We start from the raw sequence: 22,062 nt of genomic DNA, 5'->3' as shown, positions 1-22,062 counted from the left end.
AAGGCCTTGACTGATCTCCCCCTTCAATGGGATCGTCTGTTTGGGGCTACCCTGGTTGAAATCATTAAAGGTCTCACAGGGGGGGGAGAGTACTTTTCTTCCACAGGCTACTAAGTGCAAGGAACCTCGTTGTAGACGTTGGCCCTCCTTTCTACCTCATAAGAAGTTTTTTCATCCCTCAGGGTCAACTGACAAGGGCTCAAAGCCTTTCAGGGCCTCTTCTGGAGGATACAAACAAACTGGGTCTGGCAAGCCGAGAGCGGGCTTCTCCAGACCCAAGGACAAGACTCCTTTAGCATGAAGATGCGCCCTCCCCCGTCTCCGGGGTGGGGGGGACATCTTAGTTGGTTTCTGAACCCATGGACTTCTCTGGTACAAGACCTGTTGCTTCAAGGGGTGAGTGTCCTGGTTCCGACTTCGGAATGTTTTCAGGGTTTTTTCTCAAACCGGTTTACAGTTCCCAGGAAAGAAGGCAAGGTGCGTACAAACCTGGACCTCAAGGCGCTGAACTGCTTTGTGCGGGTGCAGAAGTTCTGGATGGAATCCATTCGCACGGTGGTGGCATCCCTGCATCAGGGGGATTTTCTTACCTCTATTGACATCAAGGATGCTTACCTTCACTTTCCAATATGTGCTGGTCACCAGTGCTTACTCTACTTTGCCGTTGGAGAGGAGCATTATCAGTTTGGGGCGTTACCCTTTGGTCTCGCCTCTGCTCCTCAGGTCTTCACAAAAGTGTTCACCCCGGTGCTAGCATTGTTATGCCAACAGGTGAGCGGAGTCCCCTACTGCTCTGGTGGAAAACCTGGAAATCACCATACGAACTCTGAGGGGGTTCAGCTGGATTCTCATCTTTCAGAAGTCTGACCTGGTTCTGTCCACAAAGCTTGACTATCTGGGTCTGACTCTGGACTTGGCCCTAGCCAGAGTGCTCCTTTTTCTGGATAAACTCCAATAATTGCAGGCTGGGATTCGTCTCCTGTTGTCCAGCAGATGGTCATCCCTCCGGTTTTGCATGCAGGTGCAGGGCCTGTTGGTGTCCACCTTCGAGGTGGTTCCGTTTACACAGTTTCATACGAGGCTCCTGCAAAGGGAGATTCTGGTCTAATGAGACAAGACTCCGCAATCTCTGGACAATTGGATCCCGCTGAGCCTGGAAACAAGGGAGCCCTTTGTTCTTCGGCACTTTGGCTGGGCAAATCCTTCCCCCCATTGTATTGGATGGTGGTCACCATGAATGCCAGCATGTCCAGTTGGGGAGGCGTCCTCAGGAAAAAATTCTGCTCCGGTGATCTGGACACTGGAAGAGTCCAGACTACCGATTAATGTCTTGGAACTCTGAGCGATCAGGCTGGGCCTGGAACATTGGACGGATCGTCTTCAGGGATGTCCAGTGCCCATTCAGTTGGACAATGCCATGGTCGTGGCTTATGTCAATCACCAGGGTGCACAATAAGTGTCCTGGCCGCTCTGGAGGTAGCCGGCATTCTAAGGTGGGCAGAACGGTTTGTTCCAGCCCTCTCCACTATACACGTTCCAGGGGTGAAAAACTGTCAGGCAGATTACCTCAGTCAGCAGGTGTTGGACCAAGGGGAGTGGTCCCTTCATCCGGAAGTGTTTCACCAGTTGTGTCTCCGGTGGGGCATTCCTGAGGTGGATCTGTTGGCATCTCGGCTAAACAGAATGGTGCAGAGGTTTGTGGCTCGGTCACGGGTTCCTCTGGCAAACGGCATAGACGCGCTGGTGGCCCAGTGGGGTCAGCATCGTCTGATTTACGCCTTCTGTCCTCTCAAGCTTCTGCCAAGGCTTCTACGCAGGATCGAGGCAGAATGGATTCCAGTCATCTTAGTGGCTCTGGACTGGCCTCGCTGGGCTTGGTACGCCGATCTGGTGTGGCTGGTCACCGATGTTCCTTGGCAGCTTCCTCTCAGGAGGATCTGCTGTCCCAAGGACCAATCTTCATCCTGCTTTACAGTCGCTGGCTTTGATGGCTTGGCTGTTGACCATGTTTTGGATGGATGCCAGGTGCTAATGGATAGAGGCTTATCAGAGTAGCTATCACCTCTGCGCGCAGGGTGTGAGAACTGGCAGGGTTATCCTGTCGTTCACCTTACTTATTTATTTACAGAGATAAGGGTTTCTTCGTCCCTGTCCGTCGTTCCTTCCAAAGGTTGTCTCTGATTTTCATTTGAATAAAGACATTGTGTGGCCTTCCCTGTGTCCTAGACCGAAACATCTGAAGGAAATTGCCTTGCATGCCTTGGATGTGGTCCAGGCAATTAGGGTGTACCTGACAGCTACGGAGTCTTTTAAGACTTCAGACTCACTATTTGTGCTCGCGTATGGGCCTCGGAAAGGGTTGTCTGCTTCCTCTGTGACCATTTCCAGATGGATCAGACAGACAGTTATTCAGGCCTATTCCATGAAGGGTCAGGTTCCTCCTTTTCCTGTCAAGGTGCACTCTACTACTTTATTGCCTCCTGGGCCTTCCGTCATCCGGCATCAGTGACGCAGTTTTGCAAGGCGGCGACCTGGTCGTTGGTGCACACTTTTACAAAGCTCCGTAAGGTGGATGTGTTGACATCTGCAGATGCTTCTTTTGGCCACAAGGTTTTGCAGGCTGCTGTTTAGAGGACTTGATCCTCTTTGAGGGTGTATTTTTTTTCTGGTGGTCTCCAGTTGTTTTGGTTGAGCTCCTGTTGCCTGGTTGGCTACTGTTTAGCCTGGGGAATATTTTTGCTGTTCCCACCGCTCATGTTTAGCACTGCTTTGGGACGTCCCAATCGTTATGAAGATCAGGAGCTGTGTCTATCAATGAACAAAAGAGAAAGTGGGACTTACCGTAAAATCTATTTCTCTGATGTTCATTGACTGACACACCATCCACCCCTCTGTGGAGTTGTAATTCTTCTGACACTGCTTTTAACAAAACTGAGTACCCATAGCAGAGAGTGTACCCCCTGGTACTGCCCATAGGTGTAGCCAAAATATTTTTCTGCCTAGTGTCCTACTTCTGTAGGGGGCAGTATAACTCAGTGGTTATGAAGATCAGGAGCTGTGTCCGTCAATGAACATCAGAGAAATGGATTTTACGGTAAGTAAAAATACTCATTTTTATAAATTGGCTCGTCTGTAATATCTAGGTAAACATATTAATTGTCCTCCCTGGAAAAGTTATGTATTTTGGATACCTGACACTTGAAATGTTAACTCCCTGATTACATTTTGCTTGCACAGACTAGCAATGCACATATTTTTCTTTTGTAATAGTACTGCTAGGTTAGAAGCCATTGAAAAGCAACAGTATTGTCCCAGGCCCTGTGTGTTCAAACTGATTACAGTGTTTAGTAGAAGTTAAAGATTAGACCACCTGAAAATTTCTCCTACTGTATCTGTGGGTCAAAGTACTTGCTGCAGGCCATTATGGGGGGCTCATGTTCTACCTGCTGTATTTTATGTTTATCTTGTATTAGGGTAAATGCAACAAAAGATGCTGGAACACACAAATGTTGGAAACTGCCAGGTAGACAGAAACGCGGGAACTACAGTATAGAGCACTCACTCATTGTTGGAGTATCCAAGTTATAGAATGTCATCAGTGGACTGTAACACTTTTTTACTGACCCTTTAATGGGTGAAGCCCTGACAATGTTTTGGGATGCCTGTACTATGTGTTGGAACTAAAGGTATAATGTTTGTCTCTTATTTTTTTCCAGACTCTAGTGCTTCCACCAACTATCACTGATCAGATTCGCCTCTGGGAGCTTGAGAGAGATCGTCTTCGTTTTTCTGAAGGTCTGGATACCCTATTTGTACACCGTTTATTGTCAGTGCTCTGTACAGGTGCCATTTGTCTACAGATATTATGAAGAATCATATGTGCTTCTACAGTGATAAATAATGAACTGAAAATATCCAACTCACTGGCCATATGTAACAAAACAAAAAGAAAAAGAGGTTGGGAGACCATGAGAATACAAACAAAGGTCTGTTACTCACTACCCCAACCGCCAACTAAGGGCACCATAGGCGTGTATTCTGGTTAAAAAGTATAAATTTATTAGGCACGTATGCCTTAAAGTGCAAATTCAAGACAAAAACAAACATGAAGGCAGTGAGCCATAGTGTTACAAAACAACAATTAAAATCAACGATTAGCACCCATGCATGTTGAAGAATACCATCTAATCATAAACACTTGGACCCTGCGGACACCAGCATACAATGTAGGCTGGATAATTCGCAAGGTACAGTGTGAGGACCTCAAATATAATGGAGTACCCCTCTGTCTGTCATAATAAACTGACCTGGCTGGAATTCACCAAAATTATGGATTCAGTATGAATAAGATATTTCCTGGAAAAAATATTGATGGTGCAAAGGAATTCCAACCTTCCAACCTGCAATTATCTGCCGACAAGATTGTCCAAAATTGGTTCGTTAGCTGTGGTCGGTTAACCCACAAACATTAAAAGGTATTGGTAGATGTAGACTTGATGGTCTGCGAGAAGTTCGAAATTAAATCATCAAAACAAGGAGAGTCCTTGATGTTGAGAATAGATGAAAACCGCAGATATCACTTGATGGAACTCGAAATAGGTCTCAGGTTGACAGTAAATATAAATAGAAGCACACCGTCCGTGTAAGCGGAATCAAAGAGTAGAAGTATAACAGATCATGGAATTACCTTGGCGTGAGCTTCTTTGAATAGCGGTGTGTTGGTCATGTAGAGAGGGAGGATGGATAGCGGTATTTTGCGGTACGGTCCCCCAGGTCCGGTTAACCTGTAGCTGTCACTCTAACCCGTCGGCGTTCTACCCCTCCATGTGGCTGAACCGGCGGCTGCGGAGAATGACTTCCGGGTCAGAGGTGTCCTACCTGTCGTCACTTCCTGTAGAGCCGATCAGCCGGACGCCTTCTCGGGGAACAGCCTGGGGAGCGATAGATGTTGGATCCTGTACAGGGGACTCGATTGTCGCTTGTGCATGGGTGCTCAGTGCACAATGCTGGATGCTGACGCGTTTCACCAACAGAGTTGGTTTCCTCAGAGCTACTGAATGGACTCCAGATGCATCGATATATACCGCCCCTAATTGGTAATAATTACTTAATCATTCACTGATGTGCGGGACTGAGGGAAAATGTACTACCGCACATTTCCACAAGATGTCCTCACTCTTTAATGACAGTGCGGATTAGTTCGATGCAACTTGCCATTCTGCCAGCAAAGTTATTAGCACTATCTCCATGTATATCACCATGTAGACAGTGCCCAATCCTTAAGTTGAACAAAGTGAACATATAATTAAGAGTGATTAAAAGTTACACAGCGTACTAAACATAAGAAGATGTAAATAACTAATAAGATCTGCATTCTCTAATATGGAAAACAATAATTGAATTTAGTATGGGTTACTGGATAGTTGCAGGTAGAAACCCTTTATGTAATCCATAGGTTATGTCCCGAAGTAGATATAGGGGAGAAAGGGGGGCAGATGAAAGAGAAGGGGGAAGAACCTCTAGATTCACTATTTATTGATTTTAATTTGGTCCTAGCTCTTAGTTGGCCATTAATGTTGTTATTTTAAATTGATTGTGGTCCAATATATATAGGAGATATAATTATCATTGACATAATGACTATCTAGATTCATTCATGGTCTATATTGTAGGGACAATTTATCCCCATTCTCTATCATCCTCAGAGTTTGATATTATGTCCCCAATTTATTAGAAAACACAAAGTAATGTTGGGAACCTATGGGAGGTAAAGATACCCCCAAGAAAAATTAACATTTAGGACATCATACAGACAGCAGTATTTTTGCTGAGTATGTGGCAAAACATGGTTGATTCATTGAGAGGAAAGAATGCCAGGTAGTATCACGATGCCAGTCACGGGGGGCCAGGGGTTCAGGGGTTGAAGAAGGGCTGTAAACTGAATTCCACATTGAGTCCCACCGGTGATAGGGATCCCATCTTGAAGATCCACTGGCCATATGTGCTAGCTGTTTCTAGCCTCAGCCCAGAGTTTCTTTATACATATAATCATTACATACCTCTTTCTCACACCACCAACAAAGAATTATTGTTATAAAAATAAGTATGAGGAATTGCAGGCATACATGGTGTGTGGTGGTGAAAGATTTTCACTGTGCTTGTGGCAAGCCATATTAAAAACAATTTTGTTAGTGATACTGGCCAGGCCAACTCAAAGAATACTCAGTGGCATATTAGTTAATCTTAAACATTTTAGAAAATAATTCTATCCTATAGATGTTTATGATACTTCATATCAAAAAAAGTTGCCTCCCCAAACAAATGCCACTAAACTGCAAGGTAACTCCTCAGATCCCTAGACTGTTGGGTATTGCTTAGTTTGTGTGTTAGTCTGTCTTTTTTCTTTATTTATTTTTACTACATTATAATAACAACATTGCCTTTAGCAACAGGATGTACTGTAACTGCCAACATAAATAGAGAAAATCGGTGTTCCGTGAAAAAACCCTACGCGTGAAAATTCCCTACCCTCGTCACTTCCGGTGCACCTATGTCATGGAACAGCTGAGCAGCTTACCACTGCGCATGCTCACAGCTCCGGAGGGTAGGGAATTCTCCCAGGGTAGGGTTTTTTTAACGTTACACCGCATCAGCTGTTGCCGCAGGTACATTAAAACCTTTCCGCCGCAACATGAAATCATCTCCGCTCCTACCCCTGTCACTTCCCTGATCTCGGCTCCTAAATGTAAAAGCGGCGGTGGGTCTATGAAAATTTAAATCACGGAGCCGAGATCTCCGTGATTTATATTTTCATACTCCCGCTACTCCCGGAGATGTTTTAATGTACCCACGGCAACAGCTGATGCGGTGTAACGTTATAAAACCCTACCCCGTGAGAATTCCCTACCCTCCGGAGCTGTGAGCAAGCGCAGTGGTAAGCTGCTCAGCTGTTCCATGACGTATGTGGGCAGGAAGTGACGAGGGTAGGGAATTTTCACGAGGTAGGGTTTTTTAACGTTACACCGGTTTCAGCCATGTAAAACGTTTGGACTGTTGGCTTGCTTTCAGCAACTAAATCCTTATACAGTAAAACCTTGGATTGCAAGCATCATTTGTTCCGGAAACATGCTTGTAATCCAAAGCACTCTTATAGCTAAGCGAATTTCCCCATAAGAAACAGTGGAAACTCAGATGATTTGTTCCACAACCATTTATTCATAAATTCTTCAGTTTATAGTCGATATAAAAAGATTATAGCAATGTGATAGGTTGTGTAACTATAAAATGTCCATCCACAAATGGCAGCCGGCACAAGGGGATTAAGAAACAAAATCCAGCAGGAGCTACAGAGTATAAAAGAGAATAGAGGCACCTCTAATTGTAGCAATATGGTGACATTTAATGAAGGCTCAACATTTAGCAACTCATATGGTTAATGATTAAAAGAGGCACATCTTAAGTATGCACGCATCCGGGGTAAAGCTGTCCACATAGACCATCCTCCGTACTGCCGCCTCTCACCGCCATCAGTCTGCAATTTTGACCGTGAAGACTACCCTGCAGTAGAGTGATCTGAAAGTGAGGCTTCAAGTGCTTGTGGAGCGCAGTGTGGAAGTGATGACATTGATGGTGGTGCGGAGGATGGTCTATGTGGACAGCTTTACCCTGGATGCCTGAATACTTAGATGTGCATATTTAAATCATCAAACATGTGAGTTGCTAAATGTATCTTTATTAAATGTAACCATATTGCTACTCTTAGAGGCGCATCTCTTCTCTTTTATACTCATTTGTAACATGATGCTACATGTATATCAAGACATTGCTTGTTTATCGAGTCAAAATTTATAAAAAAAAGTTTGCTTGTCTTGCAAAACGCTCTCAAACCAAGTTACTCTCAATCCATCGTTTTACTGTACTATACACAAGATGTATTCCCTTTTCTGATGCAGCAACCTCTCTTATGATTTGCTCCTTGTTAAGTGCCACTTACAGGTTACAATCTAACTGTTTGTTTATTGTACATTCTCCTGCCACCAAAACTATCCAATCAATTTGTAAGACAATCAGTGAGATTTAAACAAACTACGTTCCCCTGCGCTACAGAGTCTAAACAATACTTAGATGCAGCTGCTCATCACCATGTGATAATGTAACAAAACAACTCAAAACAGCGCAAAAAAGTAATGAGCAAAATCTATAAATAAATAAATGTCTTAATCATAAAGGTGTATAGAGAAAATATCCTCCCTCCAAACAAATATATATTAATTAAACAAGTGAATAACAAATGATAATGTGCAACACGTGCAAAAAGGTGAATGCCCCAATAATTCAAATCAGCAGGTGTCCAGTGAAACAACACATATGAAAAAATATTGTTGAATTCATGTCAAAATATTTCAAATAAACAAATATTTTAAATAGACAAATTTTTTAAAAAAGCAAGTGTCCAGTGAAAATCAAATGTCCAAAAGGCCCAGAACCGAAAAACATCCAAATCAGCAAGTGTCCAGTGGGAACATAAACAGCATGCTCTGTGGTTGCTCCAAAAATGTGTTAATCCGTGAATATACATGCAAACCGTCAACGGGCACCCCCAGTAAATGATGCACTTATCAGACTATATATACCCCTTAGCTATATAGCATGTGGGTCATTCAGGTGTTGGGCCTGGTATTGTTGAGACACTTTAATATCTTGGTAAGGTTGGGCACTTGTATATCCTGGTTATTCCCCCAGCGGAAGATGAGCTTTGTGTAATTATAGGTGTCCCCAGTGGACATTCAATCCAGGCAAATGAAAGAAAAAACTTCCATAGCTTTTAATAAATAAAGAGTAACACTTACGGTTTAGCATAAGAAAATCGCTAGAAGTGTAGGGTGGCGTAGAGGCATCCGGATCTCATGGGAATGCCGAAGGGTTGCGCACTTCCCTATTTGTGTTCCAACATGATCCTGGAAGTGACGTGGTGAATAATGCCGTCAGCCGGAAATTGCGACAAATCGTTTTGCCCCTCCCAGTGGGCGTTATCACAGACGTCTGCGATAACGCCCACTGGGAGGGGCGAAACGCGTCAACGCAGTTTCCAGCTGGCGGCATCATCCACCACGTCACTTCTGGGATCGGGTTGGAACGCAAATAGGGAAGTGCGCACCCCTCAGCGTTCCCATGAAATCCGCATGCCTCTACGCCGCCCTATACTGCTAGCGATTTTCTTATGCTATACTGTAAGTGTTACTCTTTATTAAAAGCTAAAAAAACAGCATTGGAAGTTTTTTTTCTTTCATTTGCCCGGATTGAATGTCCACTGGGGACACCTATAATTACACAAAGCTCATCTTTCGCTGGGGTTATAACCAGGATATACAAGTGCCCAACCTTACCAACATATTAAAGTGTCTCAACACTACCAGGCCCAACACCTGAATGACCCACATGCTATATAGCTAAGGGGTCCATATAGTCTGGTAAGTGCATCATTTATTGGGGGTGCACGTTCACGGTTTGCACGTATATTCACGGATTAACACCTTTTTGGAGCAACCACAGAGCATGCTGTTTATGTTCTCACCGGACACTTGCTGATTTGGATGTTTTTCGGTTCTGGGCCTTTTGGAATTTTTTAACATTAATTCAGCAATATTTTTTCATATGTGTTGTTTCACTGGACACCTGCTGATTCAAATTATTGGGGCATTCACCTTTTTGCACGTATTATTCACTTGTTTAGTCGGTGAAATTGAAATGGGGTTAGTGAGGTTTACAAAAATAATATTACTAATATTAATTGCAGCAAGCTGACAGAAATAATGTGAATTTATGTATTATATCCCACCAAAGAAGAATACATTTAAGAACCTGTGTTTTAAGATCCTTGCTGTTTTTCTTATTTCATTGTTTTTTATTTTTTTTCTCTCTCTCTCTCTCTGTCTTCATCTATTAGGCGTTCTATACAATCAGTTCCTTTCACAGGTGGACTTTGAGCTGCTAAGAAATTACGCTCAAGATCTTGGTGTACTTGTGTTTGAAAACCCTGTCCGGCGAGTTATGGTGGTCACACAAGCTGGACACCCAGATGTTAAGCGATTCTGGAAGAGACAGAAACACAGTTAATGAGACCAGGATTAAAACTTTTTGGAGGAGAAGGAATGATGGTTAACAATGAAATCACACTGAGTTTTGTTACTGCTATGGCACCATGGATGGGTTTTTATACTGCACTAGGAACGTTTGTGTTGTGTGCTCTTCAGCTGGATATGTTTTGAAAGAAGGATAATTGATTCCTGTTTCCAGTTTCTGCACTTTGACTATGACTTTCAGCAATGCAAAAAGAGATACTTTTTATTAAAACCAAGAAAACTGATGTTTTATTTCAGTTCACTAATTCTTCAGTTGCTGTGAATAAAAAACACTCATCAAAGACTTGAATAGCCAGTAGGTATAGGAGCTGGCATTTTTAACCATCATGGTCAAAAATGGCCTAATAATAGAAAAGCTCTCTGGAATATTTAAAGTGGTTCCCGATGCTTTATCTCTAATTGCTGTTACCAATAATAAACTGGTGAGAACAAAATATTTGTGGGTATTTATTACCATATGTTAATAAGGGCCCAGAAACACCCAGTACAAACAACTAAAATGTTCCAGATATTAAATGTTTTTCCTTTGTTTACTATATGTTAAAAATGGAAGAGCCTTATAGTTGTCAATGATTCTGCAAATCGAGTCCTGCTTGTGATGATCACTTCCTCTAGATGTAGATAGTTGGCACATCCTACATATAGAAGCACTCATTATCCATTGAAATGTTTCCTTTATAATACCTGATACTTTCATTTTTTTAATGAGAAGGAGGACAAATTAAAAGTGCTGCTAGTACACCACGTTTATGATTGGCAGGGGGTGTCTATATATAGCACTTTACCGTACTGAGCCTAATAAGCCTGGGGCACTCAAAATGACAGCAAATTATGTTTGTGCCACCTACAGTTGAGCTGTATATAGATGGGTTAGCAGGCACTTAACCCAGAAACTGCACTCAATTAACACTGAGTATTTTTAATCTTTATGCCGCTAGCATTAGTAAATCGATACAGAAGTATATTATAGTTACTTGTTTTAACCACTTTTAGTTAGCCATTTAATTAGACATTCTTCTCCTAAATGTAAAGATCAGCATTTTTTGCAAGAATACCACTTGAAAACCCCCAAACATTTATATTTTTTTAAAGCAGAAGCCCTAGAGAATAAAATGGTGAATGTTGTATATTTTTATGTCATGCGAAAATTGTGCAGGTTTTTTTAAATGCACATTTTTTGGAAAAAAATAATTTTAATGAATTTTAATATACAAAAAAACACAATTTAATACCCAATTGTTTGGTCAAATATAAAAGATGATGTTACGCCGAGTAAATAGACGCCTAACATGTCATGCTTTAAAACTGTGTACACCTGTAGAATGGTGCCAAACTACAGTACCTAAAAATCTCTGTAGGCGGCTTTTTAAAGCCTTTACAGGTTACCAGTTTAGAGTTACCTGAGTGATAGATAGAATAATTGCTCTCACTCTGACGTTCTTGGCTATACATCACGTGTGGTGTGGTCACTGTTTACATGTGTGCAGGACCTATGTCTGCATTTACATTTGCTCATAAGCACGTGGGTGCTTTCAAATATTTTCTTTTTTACATTGTACCTTTAATTTATTTTATTTTTTGCATCAACTTTATTGCTATCACAGGGGATGAGCAACATCCCATGTGATAGCATGGGCTGTGACAGGTTCTTTTTATGGAGAGATCTGGGGTCTATTAGCCAAGATCAGTTTGATCAGATGCTTTCACAAGCTGGTAACGACTTATTTACATGACACTAAAATCAAAAGTGACGAAATCCTCATCTTTGCCGAAGTCTTATGTCACACAGTGGGATGAACAGAAGTTCCTCTCACTGTGTGCCTGGAAGCCGATGCCGCTGTTGGCAACCTTACCGTGTTCCCCTATAAAATGAGAGAGCCCGGTAAAGGTGGCAAAAGGGGGTGGACCCCTTTCTGCCATCTGTAAAAGTGAACCAGCGGCTCAATTGCTGATCACTTTTACCGTTTGTAACCTTAAGCCGTTTATAAATGGCCTAAAAACCGGAAGTGGTTAAACTTTTTTTCCCTCTTCAGTTACTTACTGGGTTCCAGGCCTAGGCAAATGTCATACATCCCTGGAGTCTTCAGGAGGAGAGGAGGGGGTTTTCTTAGCTAAGCACACCCTAATGCCTGTATTCTTGAGCCTAAGGGCAGATGAATTCCAGGAAGTAAGTGCTACATTTATCATCTACCCTTACTCAAGATGGTCACAGCCACAAATGCTAGGAGGTGTTTTTTAAAGTGATTTCTTAGCAAAATCAAGCATGGTACATGGACGCATGGGTGAGTTTGCTTTGAATATTGAAAAGTAATTTAACAGCATTTTTGGTTTGTGGTTCCCAGATGCAGCATAGTTCTGCTTTAAGAACATTGCTTTCTTTTCTTTTTTTAACAAAGAAAAGGTAAACATGCTTTCAGCACTCATGCCCTTTATTCTTCTTAGGTTATATCAGGATTAGAGTGGAAAGGCTTCTATGACACAAACACTAGGGTACTATACCATTGGTCTTCATAAGTTGTCATTGACATTTACGTGTAAGCAGTATGTCGCTTACAAAAGCAATGTTAAATTAAAATGATGTTTGGGGGCGTGGCTTGCGGCTGACGTGCAGTAGGATGTGCTGCACACTCTCACCGCCGGTGATCCGTTCAATTATCCTGATATCTGCCTATAACACTACTGCCTCGAGCTCTTACTTACCCACCGATGATCCTGGGTATCGTGCCTACCTTGCCAGCCTACGATATCCTGCTGGATCAATGTCGCGGAGAGGCAAGGACACCCAGACAGCCGCGGACCATGCGGGGCAAGATGGCGGCCGCTCGACCAGGGAGGCCGCAATGAAGCTGTTCACCAAATCTGGCAAAGACACTCCAACTAAGTTACCTTCTACTTCTGAGGAATCTGGTGTTCAACCATCTGTCCCGGCTGAGGAAGAGGAGACCTGGCCTGAGGACATCGCTGATTCACCCATGTGAGTACTGCAGCAATTGCAGCTGCAGACACAGTACAGGGAGAACATCATGTGCCTACTACTGAACCTACTCTCCGGGACATTTTTACTGCAGTCACAACCTGCAATAAAGCAATCACTGCACTGACTTCAGAAATTAAAGGGGTGAAATTAGAGCTAAATTTAGTGAGACAAGATATGCAGAAACAAAGGGATCGTACAACGGCCATACAGGATAGACTGGGCACTGTGGATGATGATATGGCGCCATTACAGCAGGACCTACATCAAGTTCAATCTATCACCTTAGGCCACTCTGCACTCTAGAGGACGTGGAAAATAGGCTCCGCCGCAATAATGAACAATGGGCATTCCGGAGAAGACAGAGGGGGAAGAACCCAGTTGCCTTTATTGAAAATTGGCTTATTAACACCTTTGGGCTGAGTCCTTCTACCCAATGTTTGCTGTTGAGAGAATCCAGAGTCCCTGCTAATCAACCTAGGCCTGTTGAGCCCCCACGACCTTTCCTGTTCAAGCTCCTAAATTTCAAGGATAGATATGCCTGTCTATACCAAGCCAGAACTAAAGGTGACGCTATGAGGATAGACAACGTGCGCATTTCTATTTGCCCAGACTTCTCAGCTGATGTACAACGACGCAGGGCTAAGTTTACTGATATTAAAAAATAGATAAAAAGATAATAGAATCCGCGCTAAGGAATCAAAGGATATAAATAAGTACTAATAAGCTGCAGCCTCACTTAAACTATAGCCAAAAGACTATATAAATAGATAAGAATGGAGGTGATGGCGCTGCTTATATTATAAGGTGTAATTAGGTGGATATTCCTATGTAAACATATATCATCGGATGAATTGTATATAAAAAAGGCTATGGAGAATAGCCACCAGGTGGCGAAGTGTAATGTGCAAAGAAGTGCGGAGATAAATAAATATGTGTATATATACAATATGCAATAGTGATAAAAATAAATAGTCAACAGAGTGAATCTATAAACAACATTAAATAAATCAATCAATAAATAATATAAAATGACTCAAAAATCACGATGATAAAAATTAGTAAAATAGTGCGGGAAAAGCTTGACCAAACAGAATAAATGTGCAAATATACAGGAGAGTATTATTCAAAGTGTACAAATAGGTGATAGTACTAAAAATATAAAAATTATTATAAAAATTAAAGTTCGTGATCAAAAAATTGTGCAAAAGCAATAAAGTGCGGGAAACTTCTTTCCAAAGTGTGCCAATACGTAATAATCAGTCAATTCATATACTAGAATACATCCATAAGTAGGTGAGTGTACCCAGTGAGATAGGTGGGCAGTGACTTACGGTGACCCCCAAGGTGGGTGACTGGTGAGCTGCAAAGTGGCTACTGATGAAAAACCTACTCACCAGATATACCCACCCCACACAGGGGTATAGAGTGGGTATTGTAGATATGCCTCGCTGGTCCTTACTCTGTGTAGTGGTTCCCTTCCTGGGGGAGAATGGTGTGGGGTCCGCGGGGTATCGCAGATATCCTAGCGTGGGGTCCAGTACTAGGGTCTTGTTCCAATATGTCCGATGCTCCGTGGAGGGATCTAGTATGGCCACTCACAAGTATATGGATGGGAGGGTCATAGGAAGTGGAAAGACTCGATAGTGTGATATCGTAGGGGATATTTTATTCAGCAGTATACAATAAATGAATACTCACATTCAATCATATGGAAAACAGCGTGGTATTGGCGTCCCGGAACGCAATGCGTTCCAACTGGAAACCGGAACCGGAAATGACGTGACGGCGCTGTACGCGTTTCGTCATGTGACGTCTTCTGCAGAAGACGTCACATGACGAAACGCGTACAGCGCCGTCACGTCATTTCCGGTTCCGGTTTCCAGTTGGAACGCATTGCGTTCCGGGACGCCAATACCACGCTGTTTTCCATATGATTGAATGTGAGTATTCATTTATTGTATACTGCTGAATAAAATATCCCCTACGATATCACACTATCGAGTCTTTCCACTTCCTATGACCCTCCCATCCATATACTTGTGAGTGGCCATACTAGATCCCTCCACGGAGCATCGGACATATTGGAACAAGACCCTAGTACTGGACCCCACGCTAGGATATCTGCGATACCCCGCGGACCCCACACCATTCTCCCCCAGGAAGGGAACCACTACACAGAGTAAGGACCAGCGAGGCATATCTACAATACCCACTCTATACCCCTGTGTGGGGTGGGTATATCTGGTGAGTAGGTTTTTCATCAGTAGCCACTTTGCAGCTCACCAGTCACCCACCTTGGGGGTCACCGTAAGTCACTGCCCACCTATCTCACTGGGTACACTCACCTACTTATGGATGTATTCTAGTATATGAATTGACTGATTATTACGTATTGGCACACTTTGGAAAGAAGTTTCCCGCACTTTATTGCTTTTGCACAATTTTTTGATCACGAACTTTAATTTTTATAATAATTTTTATATTTTTAGTACTATCACCTATTTGTACACTTTGAATAATACTCTCCTGTATATTTGCACATTTATTCTGTTTGGTCAAGCTTTTCCCGCACTATTTTACTAATTTTTATCATCGTGATTTTTGAGTCATTTTATATTATTTATTGATTGATTTATTTAATGTTGTTTATAGATTCACTCTGTTGACTATTTATTTTTATCACTATTGCATATTGTATATATACACATATTTATTTATCTCCGCACTTCTTTGCACATTACACTTCGCCACCTGGTGGCTATTCTCCATAGCCTTTTTTATATACAATTCATCCGATGATATATGTTTACATAGGAATATCCACCTAATTACACCTTATAATATAAGCAGCGCCATCACCTCCATTCTTATCTATGATATTAAAAAATGCCTACGAAGATTTACAGTCACACATGCCATGCTATACCCAGCCCCACTTTGGGTAGTGGCCAATCATAAGACCCACTTTTTTGATAACCCGATTGCTGCATCTAACTGGCTGGATAGAGCGGAGCATACCCTGGAAAAAGCCAGTGCATCTTCAGTTTGATTGCCTATTCCTCAACACGTGCCTCTCTGGAGGATAGCTGATATGTCTTTTCTGCTTGGTTTATACCTGCAGAGAATTACCCCTTTAAGGCGGATGACCAACCTATGTGAAGCAAATGAGTCCTGTTTCTTACAGTGTTTTATTAACTGCAAGTTCCTTCATATCACTACCTGTCAATTTGGAATGCTGCTATATACCATGACAATTTTTATTAGGAGCAAGTATGCCAACTCTATTCTTCACACTTCATTATGTCTGCTGATGGACGGACGACTGTTCTGCACCTTTTATGCTGGACATGGGGCCTGCTACCCCGCCTGTTTATAACTCTACACCCGCTTACTTTATTATGAATCCTCTTGTTCCCCGGTCTACTAGAATGTTTGCATTTCCTGCAACTGGTATGACTGCTGGGGATCATGGCTAATCCTTGTACTGTGGTTTCATGGAATGTTCGGGGGTTAGGTGATGGAGTGAAGCAAGTGGCATTATTCTCCACTTTAAAAAAACATAACCCTGATGTGGTGTGTCTGCAGGATTCTCATCTATAATCTAATACAACTTCACTGCTAAGACACCACAACTACCACACTCAAGTTTCACTCCACGTATTCTAGAGGAGTCCGTGTACTAGTTTCAAATGTGCCTTTTTTAAGTTGTACTCTCTAGGATTGATGAACAGGGAAGATATGTTTTCCTATTATCTAAATTAGCTGGCATGCTACAGTGCCTTGCGAAAGTATTCAGCCCCCTTGAACTTTGCAACCTTTTGCCACATTTCAGGCTTCAAACATAAAGATATAAAACTAATTTTTTGTTATGAATCAACAAGTGGTACACAATCATGAAGTGGAACCAAATTTATTGGATATTTCAAACTTTTTTTAACAAATTAAAAAACTGAAAAATTGGGCGTGCAAAATTATTCAGCCCCCTTAGGTTAATACTTTGTAGCGCCACCTTTTTGCTGCGATTACAGCTGTAAGTCGCTTGGGGTATGTCTCTATCAGTTTTGCAAAGCGAGAGACTGAAATTTTTGCCCATTACTCCTTGCAAAACAGCTCAAGCTCAGTGAGGTTGGATGGAGAGCGTTTGTGAACAGCAGTTTTCAGTTCTTTCCACAGATTCTCGATTGGATTCAAGTCTGGACTTTGACTTGGCCATTCTAACACCTGGATATGTTTATTTGTGAACCATTCCATTGTAGATTTTGCTTTATGTTTTGGATCATTGTCTTGTTGGAAGACAAATCTCCGTCCCAGTCTCAGGTCTTTTGCAGACTCCATCAGGTTTTCTTCCAGAATTGTCCTGTATTTGGCTCCATCCATCTTCCCATCCATTTTAACCATCTTCCCTGTCCCTGCTGAAGAAAAGCAGGCCCAAACCATGATGCTGCCACCACCATGTTTGACAGTGGGGATGGTGTGTTCAGGGTGAGGAGCTGTGTTGCTTTTACGCCAAACCTAACGTTTTGCATTGTTGTCAAAAAGTTTGATTTTGGTTTCATCTGACCAGAGCACCTTCTTCCACATGTTTGGTGTGTCTCCCAGGTGGCTTGTGGCAAACTAAACGACACTTTTTATGGATATCTTTAAGAAATGGCTTTCTTCTTGCCACTCTTCCATAAAGGCCAGATTTGTGCAGTATATGACTGATTGTTGTCCTATGGACAGAGTCTCTCACCTCAGCTGTAGATCTCTGCAGTTCATCCAGAGGGATCATGGGCCTCTTGGCTGCATCTCTGATCAGTCTTCTTCTTGTATGAGCTGAAAGTTTAGAGGGACGGCCAGGTCTTCGTAGATTTGCAGTGGTCTGATACTCCTTCCATTTCAATATTATCGCTTGCACAGTGCTCCTTGGGATGTTTAAAGCTTGGGAAATCTTTTTGTATCCATATCCGGCTTTAAACTTCTCCAACAGTATCTCTGACCTGCCTGGTGTGCTCCTTGTTCTTCATGATGCTCTCTGCGCTTTAAACGGACCTCTGAGACTATCACAGTGCAGGTGCATTTATACAGAGACTTGATTACACACAGGTGGATTCTATTTATCATCATTAGTCATTTAGGTCAACATTGGATCATTCAGAGATCCTCACTGAACTTCTGGGGAGTGTTTGTTGCACTGAAAGTAAAGGGGCTGAATAATTTTATACGCCCAATTTTTCAGTTTTTTATTTGTTAACAAAGTTTGAAATATCCAATAAATTTCATTCCACTTCATGATTGTGTCCCACTTGTTGATTCTTCGCAAAAAAATACAGTTTTATATCTTTGTTTGAAGCCTGAAATGTGGCAAAAGGTCGCAAACTTCAAGGGGGCCGAATACTTTCGCAAGGCACTGTATGTGTGTTGGCGAGTGCGTATGTGCCTCCACCATTCTTTCTTAACTGTTTTTAGTGCCCTGTCCTAATTTATGGACCCATATTCCAATATTTCCATTCTAGCACTGGGGGATTTTATTAATGTTATAGACAAACTTAATAGATTTTTGGGTGATGGTACTCCTGTTGTTGCTAGCGGTCTTACTCCTTTTGCTCGACTTCTTACCGAGATTGGATTGGGTGATGTGTGGAGGCACAGGTACCCTGATTTGCAATGTTTTTCCTGCTATTCAGTTGCTCACAAAGGGTTATCTCGTATTGATCTATGCCTAGGTAATGATCTTACCCGCGCTATGGTTTCCTCCATAGCCTATGCACCACATAACATCTCAGATCACTCCCCATTGATAGTGAGGCTCGGCATATCCCGTTCCTCTCAGGCTAAGCTGTGGAAGGTTAACCCCTTCTGGTATACCCTATTTCCAAGCCCTGATTCTGTATTACCAGCCATACAAGAATATTTGAGACATAATCAGGGTACAGCATCACCCTTAGTGGTCTGGGATGCTTTAAAAGCTCACCTTAGGGGTCTTATAAGTAAATATATCAATGAAAACAAAACAAATATCTGCCATTAAAACTAAGGAGTGGGAAAATGTAGTACTCAATGCAGGGGGTGAGGCAGAGAACTACATTGCTAATCCCTCTGGCAACAATGAACGTAGATGGTTGGAGGCTCAGGCTCTTTACTGACAGGTTTCCATCATGGACCAATAAAAAAAGATGTTATTGCACATTGACCTTAAAGAACTTAACAAATTGTTACATAGCAGTTCTTTGGAAAGAAGAGATTTAGCAGCAGTGTTTCTAGTGAAGTACAACATGGAGAGTAAAAAAAACTTTGTTTATGCTTGCCTTTCCACAAACTTCTGCTTAACCGGTTGCCGACCGCCGCACGACTATGTACTGCGGCGGTCAGCCACGGCCAGGCACGTCACTTGCCTGTCCCTTCCTTGTGAGCCAATAGCGAGCCAGCGCGCGCCTGCGGAGGCGCGCGGACCGCCGCGGCTCCTTCACAGGGAAGTTAGTGCGTGTGACCGGCGGACCCGATGTCCGCCGGTCACTCGCCGATCCTCGGTACAGAGGGAGAAAGTCAGGCGGCTGATGTAAACAAGCCGCCTGTCATTCTCCCCTGTGTAGAAACAGTGTTCAGACGGTTCTACTATGTAGGACCGTTGATCACTGTTCCTACACTAGTAGCCACAGCCAATCACAGTAGAAAGCACGCCCCTAGGGACACACTTAACCCCTCCCTCCCCAATAAAGTTAACCCCTTCCCTGCCAGTGTCATTTTGCAGTAACAGTGCATATGTATAGCACTGATTACTGCAGTAATGTCACTGGTAACCCCAAAAATGTCAGTCAAGGGTCCGATCTGTCCGCCGCAATGTCGCAGTACCGCAAAAAAAATCGCAGATCGCCGCCATTACGCGTTAAAAAAAAAACGCCAAAAATTACAGAAATCTTTCCCTTTGTTAGTAAACGCAATAACTTTTGCGCAAACCAATAACAATACGCTTTTTGCTATTTTTTTTTTACCAAACATATGTAGCAGAAAACAAATTGGCCAAAAATGTTAAAAATTTAGATTTTTACATTTTTTTGGGGGGGAATTTCATATAAAAAAATTTGAAAAATATTGTTATTTTTGCAAAATTTACACTCTTTTTTTGTTTATAGCGCAAAAAGTAAAAATCGCACAGGTGATCAAATACCACCAAAAGAAAGCTCTGTTTGTGGGAAAAAAAAGATGTCAAATTCGTTTAGGTACAGCGTCGCATGACCTCGCAATTGTCCGTTAAAATCACGCAGTAAAAAATCGCAAAAAAAACCCTGGTCGGAATGGGGGTAAAATCTTCCGGGGCTTAAGTTGTTAAACCTTTGCAAGATCCTCCCTAAATCCTATCTAAAACAAATATGCAGTTTTTCACTAGTTTATCCAACAACCACTCTTTCTCTTTATATATTGTCTTTTGAGGTGGAAAAACCTTACTTTGCTGGTACTAATTGTTGGATACCTTAGGATTTGTAGGTTAATTAATTATTAACATATCTGTATGTCTAGATTTTTGTACCGGATATCCATATGATATCTCTTAAATTTTGTGACATTGTTTGATCCAGTTATTTTGTGCATTAGAATTTTTTTTTTTTTTTTCTCTTTTGTGGGGGGCCCGTGTGTCCAAGTATTAGGATGGCCTGCCACGGGGATAACAAATGGGAAAAATTCATGGACTCAATCGAGTCGTCCTACAAATCCAGTAACCAGACTCACGTTGGCCTCGAGGTCTACTTCCAGCAGTTGACCAAACTGATGGAAAGGAAGTCCAACCTGAGCTGGCACATTAGATTTTTTGACCTATATATATATAAGGGAGAAAATCAACCCGATTGGACTACGGATCCAGGTATACCCCTCTTATGAGATAAATGATAATGTATTTAAAACACAATGGGAAGATAACTTGACAGATTGCACAGCTAAAATTATGGAACTCCTTAGGGACAAACAAATCCGGGACCTAGCTGACATAAATAAAGAAATTGAGAAGTTGCGTTTAACAAATGAATCCATCTTACAGCATCCGGAGTTTAACAATAAAGAACAGTCCCTGATGACCTATCTTGAGAAATATAATAAGGACATCCTAGCCAAGAAAGATATGAAGTTTATCAAGGACAAGCTGGCATCTGCTGGTGGGTATGCCTATAAGTGGCACAGAGGACGCGGTCAAAGGAGAGGTAGATTTCCTGCACCTCAAGGTTGGTCAAAAGTTTTCTAGATCAGAGTCTGAGCTATCTGTTCTTTCCTCGGCCTCCTCGCATTTCTCGCCATCACGGCTGAATGCCGGGAGTAATCGGGGACGCAACAGAAAGCGTGGAAAAAGTGGTGGGCAGGAGAATTTATCCAACGACCACAAAAAACGGGGAGTATCAGCTCAGAATACCGGCCCAGGGGGGAAAATGTTACCCCTAGCCGAGGGCTCAAAGAACCTAAGACATGAAGGTAGCGTATCAATGTTTCAGGGTAACAGGAACCCCATTAAAGCTGGGAAACCACATCCTGACCCGGGAGCGATCCCCAAGAACCCCTCCAAAGTCGGTGCTCCTTCCCCCCCGAGCCCCCCCTCGGCCTCCTCCTCCCCCCCAGGGTTAGTCCCTTTGGAACAGCCATTGACCAACTTGGCCACCCCTTTGGGAGCAGACAGAGGGAGGGGGCGAGGGGGACCCATGGACACCTACGTATTGAGACCGGGGGGGACCCCCGCACTCTAGACATCGACCCATCAACTAATGGATCAGGAATGTGAGGTACTCAGATTGGGCTTGAGTTTCTGCCTCTTACAGGGTCTGAGTAAATTCGACCTTGTGAAGGACGTGCAACTCTTTGCCTTTACGACAAAGAACAAAGTAAGGCTGAGGGTGGTGACGTAAATCCCTATAAGGATTTCAGGGTACAGGACTTCAAAGTTTTGAAGATCCTTATGCAGTTATTGGCGGAGAATGAACA

The 22,062-nt window shown here is 42.5% G+C and overlaps 1 protein-coding gene across 1 annotated transcript in view; it reads left to right on the top strand.

The window, feature by feature from the left end:
* Window positions 1-10,287, top strand: part of GTF2H4 (general transcription factor IIH subunit 4) — a gene marked incomplete at its 5' end in the record, with an annotated part of 51,282 nt that extends 40,995 nt beyond the window's left edge. The window contains 2 exons of the mRNA XM_082248527.1: window positions 3,717-3,795; window positions 9,947-10,287. Coding sequence (XP_082104653.1) covers window positions 3,717-3,795; window positions 9,947-10,116 — 249 coding nt within the window. The 3' untranslated portion in view covers window positions 10,117-10,287. The remainder of the gene's footprint in view (window positions 1-3,716; window positions 3,796-9,946) is intronic.
* Between the last annotated feature and the right edge of the window lie 11,775 nt (window positions 10,288-22,062).

The sequence above is a fragment of the Pelophylax lessonae genome (genome assembly GCF_965119305.1).
Source record: "Pelophylax lessonae genome assembly, chromosome: 2".
NCBI classification, from domain to species: Eukaryota; Metazoa; Chordata; class Amphibia; order Anura; family Ranidae; genus Pelophylax; species Pelophylax lessonae.
Note: the sequence above shows the minus strand (reverse complement) of the source record. Positions and strands in the feature narration are given on the sequence as shown.